The sequence below is a fragment of the Micropterus salmoides genome, unplaced genomic scaffold, assembly GCF_014851395.1.
Source record: "Micropterus salmoides isolate LMB-PRFRI ecotype aquatic unplaced genomic scaffold, ASM1485139v1 Ms_hic_scaffold_6, whole genome shotgun sequence".
NCBI classification, from domain to species: domain Eukaryota; kingdom Metazoa; phylum Chordata; class Actinopteri; order Centrarchiformes; family Centrarchidae; genus Micropterus; species Micropterus salmoides.
The window spans coordinates 30678747-30700043 of NW_024044348.1; the positions used below are offsets into that span (position 1 = coordinate 30678747).

The 21297-nt window shown below is 43.2% G+C and overlaps 1 protein-coding gene across 3 annotated transcripts in view; it reads right to left on the reverse strand.

The window, feature by feature from the left end:
• Positions 1-16528, reverse strand: part of fto (FTO alpha-ketoglutarate dependent dioxygenase) — a 114870-nt gene extending 98342 nt beyond the window's left edge. For 2 of the 3 annotated variants that reach the window (XR_005442196.1, XR_005442197.1), the window contains exon 1: positions 16428-16528. Coding sequence is in view for 1 of the 3 variants with exons in the window: in XM_038701285.1 (XP_038557213.1) it covers positions 16428-16505 (78 nt within the window). In the remaining 2 variants the exon portion in view is untranslated. The remainder of the gene's footprint in view (positions 1-16427) is intronic. The other variant, XM_038701285.1, reaches the window with a different exon arrangement.
• Between the last annotated feature and the right edge of the window lie 4769 nt (positions 16529-21297).

The window sequence follows — 21297 nt, forward strand, 5'->3', positions numbered from 1 at the left end:
TATATATATATATATATATATATATATATATATATATATATATATATATATATAGATAGATAGATAGATAGATAGATAGATAGAGATAGATAGATAGATAGATAGATAGATAGATAGATAGATAGATAGATAGATAGATATTAGATTTTTTTTATTTAAATCTACTGCTATTTACACAAAAGTACAATAACACGTGGTTTGCAAAAACATTAAACAAATAAGGTGCGTTTTTACCAGCAGTATTCCCTTTACATAGTAGCAATAAAATATTTCTTGTAAATCTCAACATAAACATTAATGTAGTCAAATATAAAACCAAAGCTGTTTGCCACTGCCAGGGCATTACCTTTTATCTAGCTCATTAAAACAAGTTCAGAGCCACGATCATAACATCATAACAGGCACCTGAGCAACAGGTTAACATATATAAATCTGTTTTTTGTTTTTTTTCTGAACAGGTATCAGCAGAAACATTTTTCTTTTATCAGGGAGCAGCATAAACTGTGTTCAGCAAGTGTCCCTGTTAGAGTGAGGAGAAGTGGACGCCTCACGTATACGCCCGCCAGCTGCCGACGTTGAATTGTGTTGAACTTTTTGTAGGCTACACAAAACGGGGCACAAATCACTGGAAGAAAGACGGATCCTCTCTGTTGAGTTTCCAGAATCTATTACTGTTTACTAAATAGGACATCAACAGGAGGTATGTTGCATGGCAGAGCAGCAAAACTAGATGAAGGCCTATCAGGTAAACTTGTGTATAATTTGAACTTACATTAAATAAGCTACAGCTGTGTAGCGCACAGAAGCCGTTGCCATGGTAACTATCCATACAGCGCCTGCCATTTACTCGTGGAGCGCTGTCTCCCTTTTGCCGGAGCACAGAGCAAGCCCACAAGGCCAAGCAACTACGTTGTGATTTTAAGAACTTTCCTAAGACCGACATCTTCCCCTATACTAATCAGAATGCAGTGTGCAGCAGTCCACTTCGCTATGGCATTTGTACGCTTGTCTTGCTCCAACACGCTGCATCTAGCGTAGTCTGCCGAATCCTCCCTCCACTGCTTGTTTGGGTGAGTGATTTGCAGGCTGTTCAACATCCCACCCCTCCTGTGACCCATGGTGTGACTCTATGTGTATTCAGAGCCAGTGAGCAACAGACCATCAAAGTAATAACAATAATAAAAACTACGTTAACGTGCGAAAAAAATAATTGTTGCCGTTAATTAATTAATGTGTCAATGAGATAATAATACATTAACGTGCTCAGCCCTAATATATAAATATATACATACACAGAAATACCTGAGGATTAATGCTTTGCCATTAACTGCTGCATATTTGTCCAAATCAGTGAAGAGAGCATTCTGTATATATTGACAGACATGTTCAGCATGTGTTCAGTCAGGGTCCACAGGTGATGACAAATGGCAGACAGGCTGGCTCTGGCCCGTTAATTGTTGTTGGAGGCTGAGGGCAGCGTTGTTCATTTCACCTCGCCACAGGTCGGCGGGGGACGTGATCATTAATATTAGAACATTTCCATCCATCTACCTGAACAAGAGGCCAGTCATTTAAAGGGCTGGCGCTGGGTAGACCTTTCACACCCTGTTTATAACACTGATCTAAGCACATTACCAGAGCTGCGGGGGACTACTGCCAGTCATTAATTAGATTCGCACACACAATGTGACCAACTTTATTGGGGCCCAGTCACATTAGAAAAATGTCACAAGATAAGGTACAGTAACACACACCCGCCATTTTAACTAAACATCAAAAGTCCTGTCCAGTTATTTTTCTGTCAGCCATGTGTACTCTCTCTCTCTCTCTCTCTCTCTCTCTCTCTCTCTCTCTCTCTCTCTCTCTCTCTCTCTCTCTCTCTCTCTCTCTCTCTCTCTCTCTCTCTCTCTCTCTCTCTCTCTCTCTCTCTCTCTCTCTCTCTCTCACACACACACACCTACTTAAAGCTACTCTTCCAGTCATCCCAGGGTACGTGTAATTCTGTCAGGTGGAGAGTATGTGTGCATGCGTGTGAGACAGAAAGAGATGAAGGAAAGAAGTCCTGGACCTCATCTGTTTTTTGAACTCTCCCACTCGCCATCTCTCTCACTGCCCCTGACCGGCTTACAGAGGTCTCCAGATCAATCATTCAAAAGTATTTACAAATGCACAAAAGCCAGACATGGACAGGTTGGCACATGGCCACTCTGTTTAAGTGCTTTTCAATGTGTCTGTGGTGTCAACATCTATTTCACACTTATCTACACCTCAAAGGGGAAAAAAAGATGTTTCGGTGACCTTTAGCAAGTGTCAAATCTCGGAGAGAAAAAGAGAGGGAAAGAAGAGAAAGAGGGGAGGGCGATTTAAGAGATCTGTCAATGTACGCCTTACATAACCTTTTTATTTAGCTGGGGGAGATTGACTGAGCATTCTCTTTATCAAAAACATACTAGCAGCTTTACACTCACATACGCAGACAATTTCACACCCAGGACATAGAAGGTTTCTCTGTTCTTTGCTGGAGGAACTGGGGGGTTTCAAGGGCATCTTGAGCTTTAAACGCAGTGCAGGATTCGAACTAGCAGCCTTGTCGTCGTAGAGCCTTATGAACTCTACCACAGACACGCAAGGGCCGTTTGCCATTTTGCCTTAATTGTTAGTTTGCAGCCGGGCCATAATGTTTCCATTAAGATTATGTCGATCGAGAAAAGCTTTTTAGTTTTCACCTTCAAATTACAGCCTGCTTTCACGAGGTCAGCTGTTTTCCATGTGGAATGGCCAGTTTTAATGCAGACGCAGTCCCTTGGTATTCAGGCAGGGTCCGGTTCAGCGAGGGGAAAGTCGACGGAAAGAGTGAGAAAATAAAGAAGGGGGAGAGGGATGGAGGGAGGAAAGAGAAGAGAGGAAGGAGAGCGTTGATTGAAAGACTGTGATTAGCAGTTTTCAGCGGGGCACCGGGGCCACAGAGTTGTTCTAACAGGGTTGTCGCGTCTCGAGGTGCAGTCAAGGAGAAGTCAGCGCTTTAGAAAGCACCCTCGATTTCTCCATTTCCCCCTCCCTCCCTCATTCACTCTCACCACCCAGCCACACTTTTCCTGCCCCCCCAAAAAATCAATATGGCTGTGCAAAGTGCAGCTTGGCCCAGAGGGAGGGCCAGCTAGCTATAGGAGCTAGATGTGGAGCTTAAAGGGAGGACAAGAGGCGTCCTCCAGGCCTGTCCCACAGGCAGTGTCAAGGACAGACCAGAACTGAGGCCACTAGATTGCCCTTCCCCTCTGCATCTCGCCCTCTCTCTCTCTCTCTCTCTGCTGCCCAGGCTTGGCTGGCTCAGCGGGGCAGAAGAGATCGATAAGCAGGTGGAGCGTTTAAAATCCCCAGCTCAAGAGGCTGACGTTACGCTCCTCAGAGCCCAGTAGACCAACACATCGCTCAGGGCAGAGCAGCTGGACAGATGGATGGATGAGTGGGTGCATGGTGGTCGCACCTAGTCATTGAAAGGTTTGCGATTTGTGACAATAAACAATTCAATAGCACTTAGCCATACACATTGTCTGAGGGGTGTAGAGCCAGACTCTTCACACACACTGCCATTGTCTCAACATGTCACAGATCAGTAGCACCCATGCAGGTCAGGCAGCTATAGGCCAACACACCCTGGTACTGTATCTCACTCTAAGGCAGCTTTACTGCTGCAGCTGTGATACCGATATAGAATAAAACATCAGAAATAGCCTCAAAAGAAGAAAAAAACTGGCATACTATCATTGTCAACAGCAGTGTTCCTCATTTCCATACAGTAGGCTTGACGAAGAAGTGTGTACATGATGTGGATGAAGTGTGCAAGGAGGATTTCAGTCCTGCCGTGTGTCTCCATGTGTGAGTGACTGATCACAGTAGAAGTGGCTTGTGTCTCTAATCCAGTACCACTGTTAGACAGTGCAAAGACCCGGCTCTGTGTACACGGCACGGGTTGATCAAACCCCATCATGTGACAAGCAACCTCTTCAAATGACGATGATTTCCCAGCTCTGTGTCCTTCCGGCTCCATATTAGATCATCTTCTGACACTACCAAGGCTGGTACTGTACTTCATCTGGGATAAAGATGATGCGCAATCCGACCGGAAGGGTTGGGAGTCAAGGGGTAAACGAGGGGCTAAGACAGGGGTACCGTGCCAGATTGGCTGACAACTGTGACAATTATCATGCGGTATATTATAACCTTATGCTAAATATAAGACTTGATACAGTATGTTGACAAAAAAACGTCAAGGATATTTTACCATCAACTAAGCTGTGTGTCACATTACCACACAACACATAAAATGAGCCATTTTGAAGGAAACGCATATCAGAAGATCATACTACATATCAAAAATAGAGAGGATCCTGTCTGCTTCAATTTTACCAAGAGTAGGCCTGTGGCCTATTCATCACAATATGATAAGCTGTTTTACTTTTTGCCACCTCTTGTATTATTTGCTGAGACCTAGTTGTTGAAACGCAGTTTTGAATATGGTATTATTAACAAGCTGAAGCAGTGGTCTACATTTCAAATCTGACAATCACCTAAGCCACTAGAAAAACATATGGTGCAAAACAGATGTGGACTGAACAACTAGGACAGGTCTAATTCCATCTCATGTAGTATTTGACCCAGATAAAATGGCATTATGATGAGACCTCAGATTAATATTGAATTAAGGGCCGAATATGATTTGTGGCTGTTTACACGACCGTTAGCCTGTCTTCCTGGAATCCTGAAGCAGATAAGTTTGCTATAATGGCATTAGTCAAATCCTGAAGTATAGCAGACAGCATTTGTCTTGCATGAGAAGCCACCTCATTTGTTTATTTATTTTTCCTTCACTCATTCTGAACAAAGGAAAATATTCTACCAGGAATTGAATGGCCTAATCCTCTTTTCACTCTTCCCAGTAGCTTGAATGGTGACAGATTAACATCCTGGAGTTTTACAAACCCAGCCATTTGAAAATGTAATTGATGGTGCCACACCGCATGCATGTGTTTAAGTTGAGGGTTAATATTAAAACTTAAAAACCACACATGCACTCCAGTAAGGAGGGATGGGGCCAGGTTGGGTCAGACCCAAGATACTTAGGTTCCGGGGCAAGACGGACCATTCTGTCACGTACATATCAAGGAGTCGCAAGCTGTCCCACGCCTTCGCTAGGCGCCATAGTTACTGTTCACTTCTGCTAATTATTACACCCAATCGGAGGGGTTAACGGGGCGGAGCCTGGCAAGACCATGTTCTGGGGCATTTAACAGCTGGCAGAAACGGAGGTGAATGCATTACACACTGGCCTCATCCAATAAAAATAAAACACCCTGACATCTGAGGTGTACTTAGCACAGAGGGGAGGGAGGAGGTGAGGGAGGCAAGACATGAGCGAGGAAGAGAGGGAGGGTGGTGTAGGGTGAAGGGGAGAGCGCATGTGATAACATGATGTCCAAGTGCCACCTAGTGACAATTTTCCAGCTTCTCTGGTCCTTAAGGCTCGAGAGCATCAGGGGTGGGGGTGGGTGGAGAAGGCGGTGTGGGGGAGTCGTGGTGGCGGTGGACCTACCCAGGACAGAGGGATTCAATATCATTAGCATATTGTTCTTTTCTTTGAAGGACATCTCAGCGAACACCATCTATTCAAGTTTCACGTCACATTTCAACATACAGTAAAACGATTTTTAATCACTTTAAATCTTGTTTCCAAAACCCAACCAAGCAAAAACTCAGCCTTCCTCAAGTGACCCCACTGTCTGTTCAGTTGGGGGAGCGGGCCTGTAACACTGCACTGGTATGCTGCTGGCCCTGGGCTCCTAGGTTCCCTCCCCTCATTAACCCAGGTATAAATCACACTCCGCCGGTGCCCAGAGGTGAGAGGGATGAGAGTGGAGGTGAGCTTGAAATAATGCTTATGTCACGGCGGGTCAGCCCTCCATTATGGCCGTTTCAAAAACTATTAATCTTGCTTGTAGTCAGTGGCCTAGAAATAATTACTTCATCTAACCCATGTAATACAGCATGACCAGCAGTCGAGTCTGGTCAATTTGAGGCTGGGGAGGCAGGACGGGGATGTGGGGGGGGGGCCACAAATTACCGGGCCCCGTCTCCTGCTACTGGGTGAATGATGTCCTGCTCACTTCAGCTGTGGCTCTTTTACACTCTCAACACTGATTTAGATAGATACACACGAACACACACTCTGAAAGGCAGATCATGTACAAGCACCCAAATTTACGCACATTAATACATGATTAAATACACACACAGTGAGCGAGGTACACACAAATGACATTCTTTTAAACAAGGGTTCAAAACCCTTTCAAAATTTAATCTCAAACTCTCACAAGCGATAACACAGAATAAAATGTGTTTTAGTTACCTTGATGAAAAATACACCATCAACACTATATGATACCTGGCATAACCTAGCAAATTAATTTGATATGGAAAGTTGTGCCACCGGCTATCCTACCTAAAATTTGTATTTCATTTTGTCATTTTAAAGGCATGCAATGTTCAAGAAAGAATTGTGATTGAACATCATACATGTTAAAATTACGCTGCCAAAACAAACAGGTTTTTTTTTTTTGTTATCAGTCAGAAGCAATTTTGAAAGCCATGGTATTACACAAAGGTATTTAAAACCCACACTGGCTAAACAGAGGAGCTACTGCAAACTCAGCCTCCATGAACGTCACAGGAAGTATGTATGGAGTGACATAAATAAATGCAGCCCTCCAGTGGCTGTCACAGCCGGCATTGCAGGTGCAAATTTAATTAGTCAAGGTGAAGTCTCCCTTGTTGTCTGCGAAGGGGGGGGTCCACGCCATGCATGACTGTAAACACGCACTATATCCTAATCAGGTGTCACCGCTGCGTTTGATCAGCCCGCGAAAACTTGTCACGAATCCCCGGCAGAGAGTGGGCCGAGGGGGAGAACAAAGGAAAAGAGCTGTCATGAGAGAACAGGGTGGTGCTGGTGATGGCAGTGGCGGTGGATGAAGAGAGTTTGCCCATTAGCGGTCTCTGTCGCCTATCTTCCACTCCCCTTAACGTCTCTCCTCCTCTTGTTGTCTTTCTTTCTCTGTGTGGCTACCTACAGTATACACCTCATTGTATCCCGTTGCAACCACAGCTGTCATACTGGTGCTTCACAACCGCCAGCAAAGCTTCCAAAAGAAAACTCCAAAGTAGTACACTACTTTTGTTTACCTCCCCAAAAAAAATCCATGCACATGTAAAGAGATACAAGCTGCGCCCGTTTTGTTTTTATCAAGCACCATTCTAAGTAGCAGAGTCCTCCTGAAAAGCCCGGAGAACCAGAGGCAGACATGCTGTTCTCCTCCCGCCCAGCGCCTCCGGGCTGCACTGAGGCAGTGCAGGAACACACACGCCATTAGACACTGTTTACCTTTCAGTTTGGGTGATATTGAATACATTAGCCGAGTGAACCTCATAAGAAACACAGGCGAGTGACAAGGCCCAATCGTCTTTGCGACTACCATGGTAACTGAGATTACAGGCTAACAAAGAGCAGACAGGGGGAAAAAATATTTAAAACCCGAATAGTGATACATAAATTAATTAAAGGACAAAAAAACAAGTGGAGAATTAAAGTTGGAACATCTGTCAGCGACTTAGCTTCCCAACGTAATACCAGTGTTAGAACATTTATACCCTTGAAGTTAATGATCCCCTCTTTAATTGACAGTCAAGGAAAACTGGCTGCGGCAGCATCCTGCCGAGACGCCGATAAGAGGCCCCCTTCCCCCCTCCCAAAAATAAAATAAAAAAACAGTTTAAAGAACCTTGGCACTAATCCCTATTGTCATCCCAGTGCAGCAGAAGGACTTACAAACACAGATAACTCCGCTGAAGCTGTCTATTTCTCAGGAGTTATGGGGACAGCCGAGCCGCTGTGCGCCTCAAATCAGTCACTCAGATTAGCCCAATCCCTCTGTGCTGTCAGTCAGCCGAGACAGTAGCCTGTCATCACATTTACATGAGTCCATCTCATATGTGACAATGCCCCCTATATATGACAATGGCTGCAAGGAAGGGGTCCACTCGCAGACAGATAGTGACTGTACAGTAAGGCAGACGGGCTGTTGTTGGATTAAGCTCATGGTGTGCGCTCTGCTCATGTCTTCACTGACACTCCAACAACAAGTTTAAGAAGTCTTAACCATTGCTGTTTTTCCATAGTGTAGAGAGAATGTGGGAGATGTATGTCAGATGAAACACACATACACCTACACTGACGAACACACGCGCGCAGACACAGGGATAAACTTTAAAAAAAAACTTGGAAGTACAGAATGATTGTTCGATGAAAACCACAAGCTTACTCAAAACTTGGCTTCAAGCATGACTTTGATCCACCTACTTCACTTAACATGATGAAGCTCAAAGAATAAAAGGGAAAACAAAGAGTAAAACTAAGTGCATCCTATACAAAACATCTGCTTCTCCTTCTTGAATTAATACAGGTATGATGGAGATTAAAAAGAAAAAAAAAATAGATAGACACAAACTATTAAGGGATTAGTTCCTGCAGAGTAGGAGTTTGTACTTTTAAATGAACGTGTGGTACTTGACGGCACCTGAGAGCTCACAGTGAGCTGACTGCTTTTTATGCTTCTGTGGCTCACTCCACTTCAAACAGTCCCGCAACAAATGACAGTGGATGCCCTCTACATAACAGGGCCAGGGCAAGCATGACACAGGGGTTGACAACTGAACCCTCAAACTCCCTAACCCCTACCCCTGCCATGGCACATGCACACACACACATATACACACACACACACACACACACACACAAATAGCCCCGCAAACAGCCCTGACATGACCGCTCGGCAGCCCTTCCTAACCCCTCCTTGTGTTTTTTCTCTCTCCATCTCACTGGAGACAACCCTCAATTCAGGACCGTTTTAGCCAGGCAAGTGGATGTGACCCGCTGCCCCCCAGTCAGGCTCATCTGAATAAACAGAGTTGAAGAAACAGGCAGAGGAGGGAAAATCTGCCTACATTACGATAGGAAGAGAGAAGATGGGATTCAGCCAAGGGGCTCCTTTCTTTATGCACGTTTGATCAAGTGCTTGACAGCGCCAGTGGATGGAATTACGGACTGTTGAACAAAAAGTTGTGGTGTGAGTGAAAGTGTGTGTGTGTGTGTGTGTGTGTGTGTGCGTGTAGTTCAGTCTGGACAGCTGGGTTTCCGTGGCCTGACTGTGTAAGGCTTGTGACAAGCCTGCCGCACAACACCACCACATACAAAAACGCAACCCGCCCACCAGCCTTCGCAGTCCATCACTCAGGACGGCCGAGGGAAGTGCCGTGAGAAGAGGTCAGACGTGGAGGAACGAGGGTGGGAGGAGAGAGGAGAAGAGGATGAGGAGGAAGACGAAGGAGGGAGGGCTGGTCAGGGGTTAAGTGTAGAGAAGACAGCGATGAAAGGCAACTGTCATGCACCAGTGCTCGCCCAGGAGCACCTGTCTCGAGAAGAACATGCAAAGTGTGCCGGTCACGTCCTGACAATACCCCCCCCCCACTCACACACGCACACACTCTCAGGAAAGGGCTGATGCTCCACCGAAAGGCATCACCTGTCTGACAGCATGCCAGTCAAGCTGTCGTTGGCTCCTTCGCATATGCAAGGAAAAGTTAGGCTGATGAAGAAAAAACACACGGGGGGCTCAGAGGAAGAATCACTGAGACATGAACAGACTACCTGAAGTGAGCAGACACTTCTCAAAGACTTGATGCAGAGTAAATGCTGGAACGAGCAATACAAAAAGCTCCATGAAAGCAAATACAGGATAACCAGGACCCCCACTCCAGGCTGGAAGTTGGTGTGGATATAATGCGTAGGACTACAAATCTTTTTTCAGTATTTTTATGATATGTGTTGAGACAGAAATTTGATTAATGGCTATTGTTGTAATTGAGTGCATTGATGTTTTAGTTTATTTTTTAAACATCTTTGCTAATTGAACAACATAGAAAAGACAACCCCTAAGCCTGATACAATTACTACCCTACCCTTCCTATTAAGTAACACAGTATATTAAGAAATGATATGGTTGATTTTACAAGTATACTGCCTGTGGTATTTCGTTAATGTTGGTTAGCAGATGAAGCCAAGTGTACCTCCAGCTAGCTAAGCTAATAGCAAGGCTAAACCCTAGCTCTGGCTAAAGGAGGTAAGGTCCTATGTTCAGCCTCTACAAAGCAACGTGCTAAATGCCAGGTATTTTAACACGCTTTCATTGCTCACGTTTATGGAAAAGAACTTATGATGTACAAATTAACAGTTACTATTTAAAGGACCTTGTGAACCTGGTCTCCCGCAGCTTTTGTGAATGAAGGTTTTTGGACTTTCCATTAAAACCAGATGTTGGACAACACTGTAGCAGTAGGCACTTTTACTTTACTGGAAAGGTGAGTCATTACAAAGGAAAATAAATTCACAAATAAACAGCATGAAGAATGCTCTGTCCCATGCAGGTGGTTGTTCATAGTGAAATCCGCTAAAATGTGCTAAAATTAGCAACAACCAGGTTAGCTAGGATGTATCCTGAATAGCATTGATTATTGTTGACATTTTTGCTTTGGAGGATGAGTCTGAATAAGTCTGATGCAATTTACTACCTCTGTAATTGCTAATCTTTCCAACAAGCTTATTGAAGATATTGATCTTTTATGTGTTATGTTCTCTTAGCATTAGCCGCAACACACACACACACACATAAATGTATAGAAACGCACAAAACCATGTATTAAAGACATACTGCACATTCAGTCTCTCTCTCTAACACACACACACACACACACACACACACACACACACACACCAGAATGCCAAATAAACAGAAATGGAAAATAACGACTCGCCCGGATCATAGCCTCGAGTGGCTAATGAACCCCCTGGAGGCTCTAGCCTCTGTGTATGAGGTGAGAGGGTCATTCCCATGTTTATTCAGCACCAGTCCAATGAGCCACCACCATCTATTGATTGAACTGATTATTCTATGTCTCTCTTGTGACGGGACACATGCATGACAGATGAACTCTACTTGGGCAGGTCACAGTCGATATAGCCTAATCGCATTGAATCTGACGGCTGATCTGGTTGGCCAGTTTGAATGATCCACATCAAGGCCTTGTTTGCGAATACGCAGACATCTGTAGATAATGCCTCAACACTAATATGAGGTACGCGGATAGGGGCTGTCAGACACCTGAGCTGTCAAGGGCTGTTTGGGCAATCCTAGTGACTGCTTCCATAGGAGAAAACCATAGGTACATAAGATGGTATTTCACAGGCAGAATATTTCTTAATATTTTTAAACAATGAAGCATCAATATAATTGTTTTCTTATTTGGGAAGAATATCGTAAAGGGGTGCTAGTATTCTCCAAAAGAAATCCAGCTAATGATCATTGCATTAGTTCAAGGCATAATTTGAAGTGGCCAGCTAGTCAGAGGGGAGTAGATGGCAGCCTGTACTTGGAGAAAACCTCTGCATATGCATACCCTTTCAGTTACAGTATGACTCACTATGACATTCAATCCCCAAGCCACACAAAACTGTAAAGCTTAGCATGACGCTATCTCTGTTTTTCCATTTAAATGTTTAGTAAGTTTCTGAGCACATATGGGAGTCCGTGGCAAGTCATCTTAGCCATGTACCCTGAGACTATGCAGGCAGGGCCGTTAAAGTTGATATCCTTCCAGATGCAAACCAAATGTAGACATCATGCACCTTTAAAATGTCATGCATTCAACACAGACTGCTATAATAAAAATAAAAGGTGGTAGGAAGTGGGGGAACGACGTGCAAGATTTCTCACGTTGATCATGATAAGCTAACTGAACCCTTATATGGCTGATAACAGAATGTCATCAACAGAACATCATCTCATGGGTCATAAACAGTAACTTGATGCAGCATTTTATATTAAGGAAACAGCTTGCTCATGTTTAAATGTCACCAGTTGTAGGACATATTATATTGAATTTAATACATGGCAGATGAAGTGGGTAACAATCAATCCCATCCTTCCTTCAGTGACATCTTTAAAACTAAGATGTAGCCTAAGTTGGTAAAGTTCAAATTATCCAATCTCCTACGCGCTAAAATAAATTTACAAATCAAAACACTTTAGTTTCTCCAGAATAATGAAGTAAAATGAATGCAATATTATAAATATCTCAGTAAACACTTTGCATCTCATATTTCATTAATTTCACTAACAAGTAATAATAAATGTCAATAACTCTACAAGTTATAACATTCTTGTACCAAACTGCGCAGGACCATGAATGCACAGCAGTTTTAGTATGTTGGCAGAATTAGTTTAATGAGAGGCTTAACTATGATTAGAATAGTTTGGCTGATCTGTAAACCAAACATATGAGCCAAAGATCAAATAGGCAGGACAAGGTAAAGACATGTAGAGGAAAAGCTCAGCAGCAGACTAATCAGCCCCGTCCAACGCTCACAAAGCAGATCAATGAAAGACCCGGGGGCCCTGGGCCTGCGCTATATTACACACCAAAACTTCATATTCATTCATTGATTTTACTTTTCAGAATTGTATATCACTGAACTCTAATGGGAGCAAAAAAAACAGAGGCCAGGGCTGAGGTCAACGCTCGCGTGGACGGATGTTTGCACAATATTGATGGCGCACGCAGAAAGAAATGACTAAATATCTAGATCAATAGCTAGTTTCCCTAGCCACGACAGGTTGTTCCAGATGGAAATACATAAATACTTCTTTATGGCAACTGGAGTGGCCCTAACGAACAGGGCTAAATTCCCCCCTTAAGGTAAACTCTTTGATTAGCCAAGGCCAGAGGTAACAAGAGGGGTCTGCTGATGCTATGATGCATCGCTTCCAATGGCCTGAGGATGCTAATGCACACAGGGGTAAAGTAAAGGGGCCAAAGATATGACAGGTCACATGCCCTGGGCAAAGTGCTATGTGCTACATGACCCTTCTATTCATTTGTAGTGATGATGGGCCCATGCTACACCATCCTCAGTCATGTTCAAATAATGCATACCATGAATAATTTAGAGAGTCTTTTCTTCAGTTTTCACATAAAGCCATTATTCTAATTGTAGTAATCAGAACTGGATCTAGGGTGCCACTATGGTTAGGCCTAAAAAACACATTTTCTTGCGGAATCCTTTCATTCCTTCATATGTGGAGCACTTTGTGCTTGCATCCCACTGCTGCTGGTGGCACAAGAGTTGCATGTTCTTATTTACAGCATAACACAATTACTGAGAACAACACCCAGCCTCACAGCTTCCCCTGCTCCACAGCAGCCAATGGGGCCATAAAGAGGGAGGAACCACATCATTGCCTGCTCCTTAATTAAATGAAAGCTGTAAGGTTCATTTGCCTCCTTTTTTACCAATGAACTGGCCAGCCCACTGCTGAAGACCTCCCAGACACCATCCCTGCTTGGCCCTAAATCATGACTGGATAAACGGCCCAGCGTGTCCCTGCTGGACACACAGCAACCGCCCAGCAGCAAGGCCAGAGCAGGGCATGCGGTGGATCGACACCTAGCCAGCGATAAGTAATTCTGTAGAGGATTAGCAGTATGATAGCCTGATCAATACTGTGTGCTCAGACCATTAGGAATGCAGCGAGGAAATGACCCCCTCCGGTAATAAAGCAGGACATCTGGGTTCTCCTTCATTTGCCAGCTCCATTAGTGTAATGGTATCATTATCTGCCACAGCCGTATTTTTCTGAGCCCTGGCTTTTCCACAGCTCGACCGGCGGGGGTCTGATGAAGCTGTGAGAGCCCCCATGCTGAGTGTTCCCCTTTCTACCATTCTACACAGAGCCTTGGTGTAAATCTAGCTCTGTTAGAGAGTATGTGCTACCCTGCCCTAGGTATCCATGCCCATGTTTTATGTCAGCACCCAACACTATTTCTCCATTATTGGCTCATTAATAGAGCAAGCAGCATGTAGCTTGAGTTAAAAGGGAGAAAAAGATGGCCGGCAGAGCGCAAACCTGCTGAATGTGCTGAATCTGACACCCTCCTCGTGCTAAAACACCAGGCCTGACATGACAGGACGTCGGCATTAGTCGCCATAAATCGTTTCCTGTACACTAATTCACCAGCTAACATTTTGTGTGCGAAAATTGATTAACCATGTCTGGATGTGTGGCCACATAATCAGCTTTTACCTCGGTAGTTGTTAATTTAACAGAATTGCCAAGGGAAACACAAACCATTTTCATGAGTGTTCAGAAATTAAATACCCTAAACAGCTTGCACTAGGTGCCACAACCAGAGCAAACCAATGAGGCTGATCTAAGCAATGGGCTGGGCTGAGCCCAGGACCTCACAACATCTGGTGACCCTGTGTGATCATTACTTAGCCCGCCGCACACACATACACTTCCTGTTTCAACACAGCACTTTATACTTGTCATCACTGTCCAAATGGGGAGCTTGCATCAAAGACAGCATTAGAACATCGGGTTAAGGGACAGGGTCAGAGCTGTTTTCACACTTGCCAAGGCATGCATGGAAATTCATCCTGCGATGACAATACTGATAAAACATAATTAAATGTTTTTCAATTCAATTTCAATCATTGCTAGGGGGGGGGGGGGGGGGGTCATGCAAATGTAGCTACTTGAGAAACCACAAACACACAAATAGTCTGCAGTTTTTATAGTTGATGTGTCAAACTATGTCTGATGGATTCATCATCGAGTTAAAAAGTACAATTATTTAAATTTAAATAATGTCAATTCATGTGGATGGGGTTGATTAATTCTCCATGTATAAATACAGTATATATATATAGACAATGACATCCCACCTGCTGTCAGTATGTTATACTGGCATGCTGTGCTGGGATATTCTGGGGAGATTGTGTATTCATTTGGCACTAATCTTTTGGTGCTTGCATTCCTTAACTCAGAATGACAGTGGACCCATCATAGCGCATCTCTCAGTTTGTGCAGCATTGCAAACATGCTTGCTTACTGGAAAAGACAACCACCATATCCAAGTTATTAGTTATCATAATAACTGTGTCATTATACAACCGTTGATATTGTAAAAAACTGGCCAAAATGCATGCAGCTCCTTCCTTGGCTACTCTACAGTCACACACAGTCATTTTGCAATTACAGTTGCTCTTGCTCATCCTTTTATTTATCTAAAGAGAAAGGATACTAAGCCATTAGGTCTGTGCAGTGCTGCCTGACTGCCTGAGGGCCAGCTGGAATGAGTTCTCTCTCTGAGCCGCTCATCTGGCCGCCATAGCCGCTTTCATAAACAGGAGGAACCACGTCCTACATAGTTTCACTGCTGTCTAACATGATCCAAACACATGTGCCACAGCAGACGGCGTCCAAGTCAGGAGATAAGGAACAGACAGAGAGGCAGACAGACACACTATGACTATAGGCGAAACACAGCCCATAATGCCTTGGGCGCAGCAGATCCCTTTCCTTCCTTTCCTTTAGTATCTCAACAAACAACAAAGTTACGGTTATACAGCATGTGAAAGCCTGATTAAGCCCAGGTCAGCACGAAACACAGCGTAACGCACAAGCACACGCAACAGTTGGTCATGACAGGTTATAAATGAACCCATCTCTGTTCACATGATAAATAGTCCTGCACACATCTCACTCTTATACCTTAGCAGGTGCTACAGCTGGCTTATTTGCAGAGGGTGTTAGCCAATAACTTATCATTTCTACTGCACACCAGAGCACCAGTAATTACCCACTGCATATATAGTAAAGCCTGAAGCAGCTGTAGGCTGCTGGCCTGGCACCTTACCAAATCTGAGATACACTGCACACTAACTTTACCATTTCTTTTTACTGTTGCACCGAGTTGTTCCTGTTGCTACCATACAATTAAGAATTGATTCATTGATCTTTCTTTACACCAGAATGACACCCCACACTAAGCTTTGATGTTGCTTCATGGATTTTCTTTTTAATTAAATGTAAACAACTTACGCTATCCTATAGAATAATAGGCTTCTACTATTTTATAACAAATATAGCCTGCTACACAGACTGTAATTCATATCGTGTTTCCACTTGATATGGGATGTTGCCAAGACGTTATTCTGCAAGCTACAGCTCCATATCAGCAGTGTATTTACGTGATAAAACACCGTTTAAATGTTAACTGTATTTCTTCATTGTGGTAGACTGGGGGGGAAAATGGATAACACCATAAAGGAAAGAGGCAAGGTGAGGTATGCGCTGACATTCGCGGCGTTCTAGCCTTCAAATTGCAGCCAGCAGCATCACATAAGGAGCATTAGATATTCAGCGAGCAACAGGGCTTAGAAATATGCCAGACCTAACGGAGAAAAACGCTATCAATACCTTTGTTCTCTTCTCCCCCTCACTGTCACCCGATCTTTTCATGTTCCTGGAGTTGTGTTTACACTGCCTCGCTTTCATTAGGAGCGACAGTGGTTGTTGTAGTGCACGGGTACATCACATCTCAGTCTAGTCTCATATTAGAAAAAAACACATGCAAAAGGAGCCTTTCTTGTTCTTTCAGCCAGAGCTCAGTCGTCGATATGTTCAGTGTAAAATGTTATTTTGCAGTGAGACCCTTGAAGGAGACGCTAAAATAGTATCACAGAGAACTACAACTCCCAGATTGGACGCGTGGTAGCGACGGAAGCAGCGTGGGCACGCTCTACATGTTGCACTGCGCAGGTGCAGTGCAGGTACAGATCTACAAATACAGATCCGCCGGACAACATGGTTTTAAATCAGTGATTTAGCTTTTGCATCCCTTGAAATGGCTGTGACATAAGACAAACATGTGAAACAGATGTGTAAAATAAACTTCTGCTACACACTACCATTGTTATCATTGATATAATAATTATTATTGTTATTGTCTGTAGTAGCCTGGTAGTGGTGGTCCTACTGCAGTTCAGCAATAATTTGATGTTTTAAAATTGAAAGGTGTTTAAATAAAACACATTTATGATATTTTATTCAGAATATACAGGTCTTCAATATGGATATCCCATATGCTTCCCCCTTTTTGTAAATCAAAAGCAGTACCACTTTCATCTTAGACTATGTGTAAAAATAGCAATCACGCTTTGAAGGTGCTCCAGTTCATGTCCCGCCAGCCTTCTTTCAACTCTTGCATGCATCTCAAATCCAGGTGCTTTTCTGCCCGTGTGGGCTTCAACCACGTCAGCCCTTTTCAACTTACTACCGATCATGAAAGTGCACCATAAACGCACAGCGTCTATGTGGCTGCCTTTATGTATCACCCACAGCTGAAGTACCCTCCAAGAGTTCATCCCCATTGCTCATAACATGTTTTGAATAGTGCTGAAATGTGTTCTGTCCATTGTTCCTATCAAAGCACATGTGAAATACATGAGAGAGTTTCATGGACTGGAGCAGACGTGGTGGGAGGGGGTGGTGCATAGGCGGATTGCAGGGGTCTGTAACACCTGTTACATATTACCATTACAGACTTTGATCAGTGTCTTCATTAGTTTCCTCTGTAATCTCTTTTCTTTTATGGTAGAGCTGACCCAAGTGAGGCGGGTACAGTGATTTAACACACATGTTTCTTTCACCTGTCTTGTAAAATGCTCAAAAGCTCTCCCACTTTCAAAGATGTCGGTGTCTCTGGCATCCCTTACTAATAAACAGAGGGGGTTCTTTTGATTCCTATTTATAACCTACATTTCCTCTACTCTGTCCTGGTCTTCCAAGGGGAAGATATGTTTGAAAAATATCCTTGGAATTATTTTGTGAAAACTAGATCCATGTGCATGCATATAGACGGGTTTTTTTTTCAGCGTTAACATATGTCAGCCTATAGTGCCTTTTTAGAGCTACTATAATGGAACACAATCTTATGATGTTGTAAATAATTTCTTTTTTTTATTGCATAATGTCAAAATCTGCCTTCATCCAACCTCCATCACCCCGATTCATCATCACACTGTGTTCCTTTTATGCGTCAAACTATCATTCACATATTCACACTGTCAATCATCTTTATGGTTACCATTTCAAGGTTCCCTGACTGACTTTTCCTGGCCGAGTCTGTCAGATCTGGGTTTCTGAGTGAACATAGTGTATAGGGCCCTTAATGGCAGACAGGCCACTTACCAAGTGCAACAATCCCTGCAGAAGCTTGGTTTTTAATTCCATCGTTGGTGGCCCATTGGTGGAAGGGTGTCAAAATCTTAACAACCCCCATGGCTGAAGAATCGTATATGCACAGTGGGCCCTATTAAATTATTATCATTATTATTATTATTATAGTATAAACCATTAAAATCCTGTACTATACTTCTCAGTAATGGAGGTTTGTGGGACCATTTTAGAGCCACAATAGAGAGAGTTGCTTTGATCATTATTACGTGTATTGCTTTAAAAATCTTTTAAATGTATTAAAACTGTAATGCAATTTATGATGCAGAAAATTGTTTTACTTTAATTAAATATTTAGACATTTTCGGTAATAAACTCATTTGTTTTGTTTCCGAGTGTTAAGCTTGATTTATACTCCTGCGTAGGGTCTACGTGCGTAGCGACACCGTAGGCTACACACGTAGCCAGGCATTTATACTTGTGCGTCCATGTGTCCGTCAATCTGTAATTACACCCCCAAACGCTAGTCGGCAGTAGCGTTACAGCGCTAGCCCTCCGCTAACGTGAATGGTGGTAAAATTGTAAACGTGCAGCTGCTATAGCCTTTTCAAATGTCATCGATTGAATGGATTACATTCTGATAATGAAACGAGTCATTTCACTCGGGTTGTGACGGTCAAATATATTGATAGTAAAAGTCACATCAAAGCACGGGCACTTCCTGTCAGCTCGGAGACATTGCGAGGCTTCCCAGCCGACCAATCACAGAGCTTACGGTCCGCGTCGACTCAACGTGTAGTTACATTTTTGAGGAGGTGCACTTCAGGCAGGGTAGGGGGCTACGCAGTGGCTACGCCGTCGAGTCCACGCAGAAATATAACTTGCACTTTAGATGAGAAGATTGTTACCATTCTCATATTTATCCAATAAATACTGGAGGCCTACTGTGTAAGGCCACAGCCATCAGGCAGTTAGCTTTGGTTAGCATAAAGACTAGTAACAGAAAGGAAACAGCTATAGCCTGACTCTGTCCGAAGGTACATGTACAACACCTCTAAAGCTCACTAACTGAGAAATGTAATTTGTACAAAAACCTAAGTGTAAGAACAAGAAGGGGGTAATGTGCTGGACTATTTAAAGTAACAACAAGACTCCAGGAAGTCACAGCCTGGCCAAGAAATCTAGCAAACAACCCCTGTAAAACTACAACTTGTTGTTTGTACCCTTGGATATTGTAAAGATTAAACAAACAAGATATCCAGTCTGTCCTCACCAGAAAAACAGCAGATTATGCAGCAGCTTATTTTGATCCATATTTATGTTTTTTGTTAGGTCTCAACCTCTAGTGGTCGTCTGACAATAGCAAAGGATGAAGTCAGGCAATGTAGTAGTCCACGTAAGGATGAGGTGGGGGTAGATGGATGTGTCAAGTAAACTCATGACTTTCACCAAAGCGTTCCCTCAGCAGCCAAAGTCCAGATGATGACTTCATGACAAGTGACTTATGTAATGTATTTATTGTAACCCAAAACACGATAGCCTAACGAAGTGGTTTTATGGCTTAAACCTAACCAAGCTATACCCTTCTCACAGCATTTATCCATAGACTGTAAATAAAAAGCATTTACCACATGTTAAACATCATGTGACTTAGGTCACGTGACTCACAAAAAGTCCTTTTCGTCAGGCATGATCAGCCCTGCTCGGCCTCTGATTGTCTGCCTGATGATAACATTTCTCACAGAGCCCCAAAGAAAGAAAGTTTTTGCTGTTCTCCTGTCTTTGACAAATTAGCTCAAAATTGTTCAGCTGTAATAATTTCTTCTAAATGCTGTCCACTTGTTTACTGTAGCAACTCATTCATTTGTTCATGAATACATATGTTTGTATGTTTATAACCATCAGGATCCGTCTGGTTCATTGACTAAACATAGCATGGTCTGATGAATCAATGCCATCTACCTAGTGATACTTGAAAGGGGAGACCTGGTGTTGTTGTTATGCTGAGTCACAGCTTACTACTGTATATGTTCTATTCATGGCGTGGCATTAATTTACAGCAAGGGTTCCACTGATTGGATTGCTAGCTGACTTTGCACCACATCTCAGTGGCTAAACACTTAGCCCTACACATGGATCTTGTACAGTTAACAAGCTTAAGAAAAAATATTACGTTAATGTTTCTTCTCACCCTTCACAACTAGGTTGTTTCCTACACAGTGAATAAATGGACTGCATTTAGAAAAACATCTTACAGCTTAGAAATGTCAAGCTAATTTGCCAAAGACAGTAGAACAGCATAAACTTCCTGTTCCTTTCAGAGATGGCTAGGAGAGAAACGTCATCAAATTAGCATCCGCTGTGCATGTTGCTGGACTGGTAACATTGGGCTACTTGCTAACTCATACATGCCGTTTGGTCTTATGTCGTTTTGGGACAACTGACAATCGATCTATTTGGTCGTTTAGGTATGAGGACATATTGAGATATAATGTGTTGGAACGCCGTGGAAGTGCTAGTAGGCGGAATTACCTTTGGACAGAGCCAGTCTGGCCAAATCTCCCTGTGTCCAGTCTTTGGGCTTAGCTAGGCTAACGGGCTGGTAAGCTGTAGCTTCATATTTGCTGTACTGATATGTGAGTGGTATCACTCTTCTCATACTGTTACTCTCGGGGTTGTAAAAGCACTATTTTTGTTCCACTGATGTCAAAATTTCTTTTAAATCTACACCACTCCATTCAACCCATAAACCCAATCCATCATTACAGTATGTTACTATAGGGAACACTTCAAACTATCATTCATATGTTCTCACTGTCAGTCATTGTGATGAGGAACAACGGCAAAGGGGAGAGAGTTCTCTGGATCTTTTTTGCTCCATGGTCAGATCTGAGGCTCTGTAAACAATCATAATGTACGGGTTCTTTACATGGAAACAAGCCAATTACCTTCCTCAACAATGCCTGTCATTTGTCCTACAGTGAATCAGGCTCTAAAGCAGGCACCTCTCCTCTCATGTCTGCCCTGTGGTGTTCAGCACAAGGCAAGGTCATCCCTGTACACACTCTGATGTGGTATCACATGGGATGGAGGGGGAAAAAATCTCTTTGAA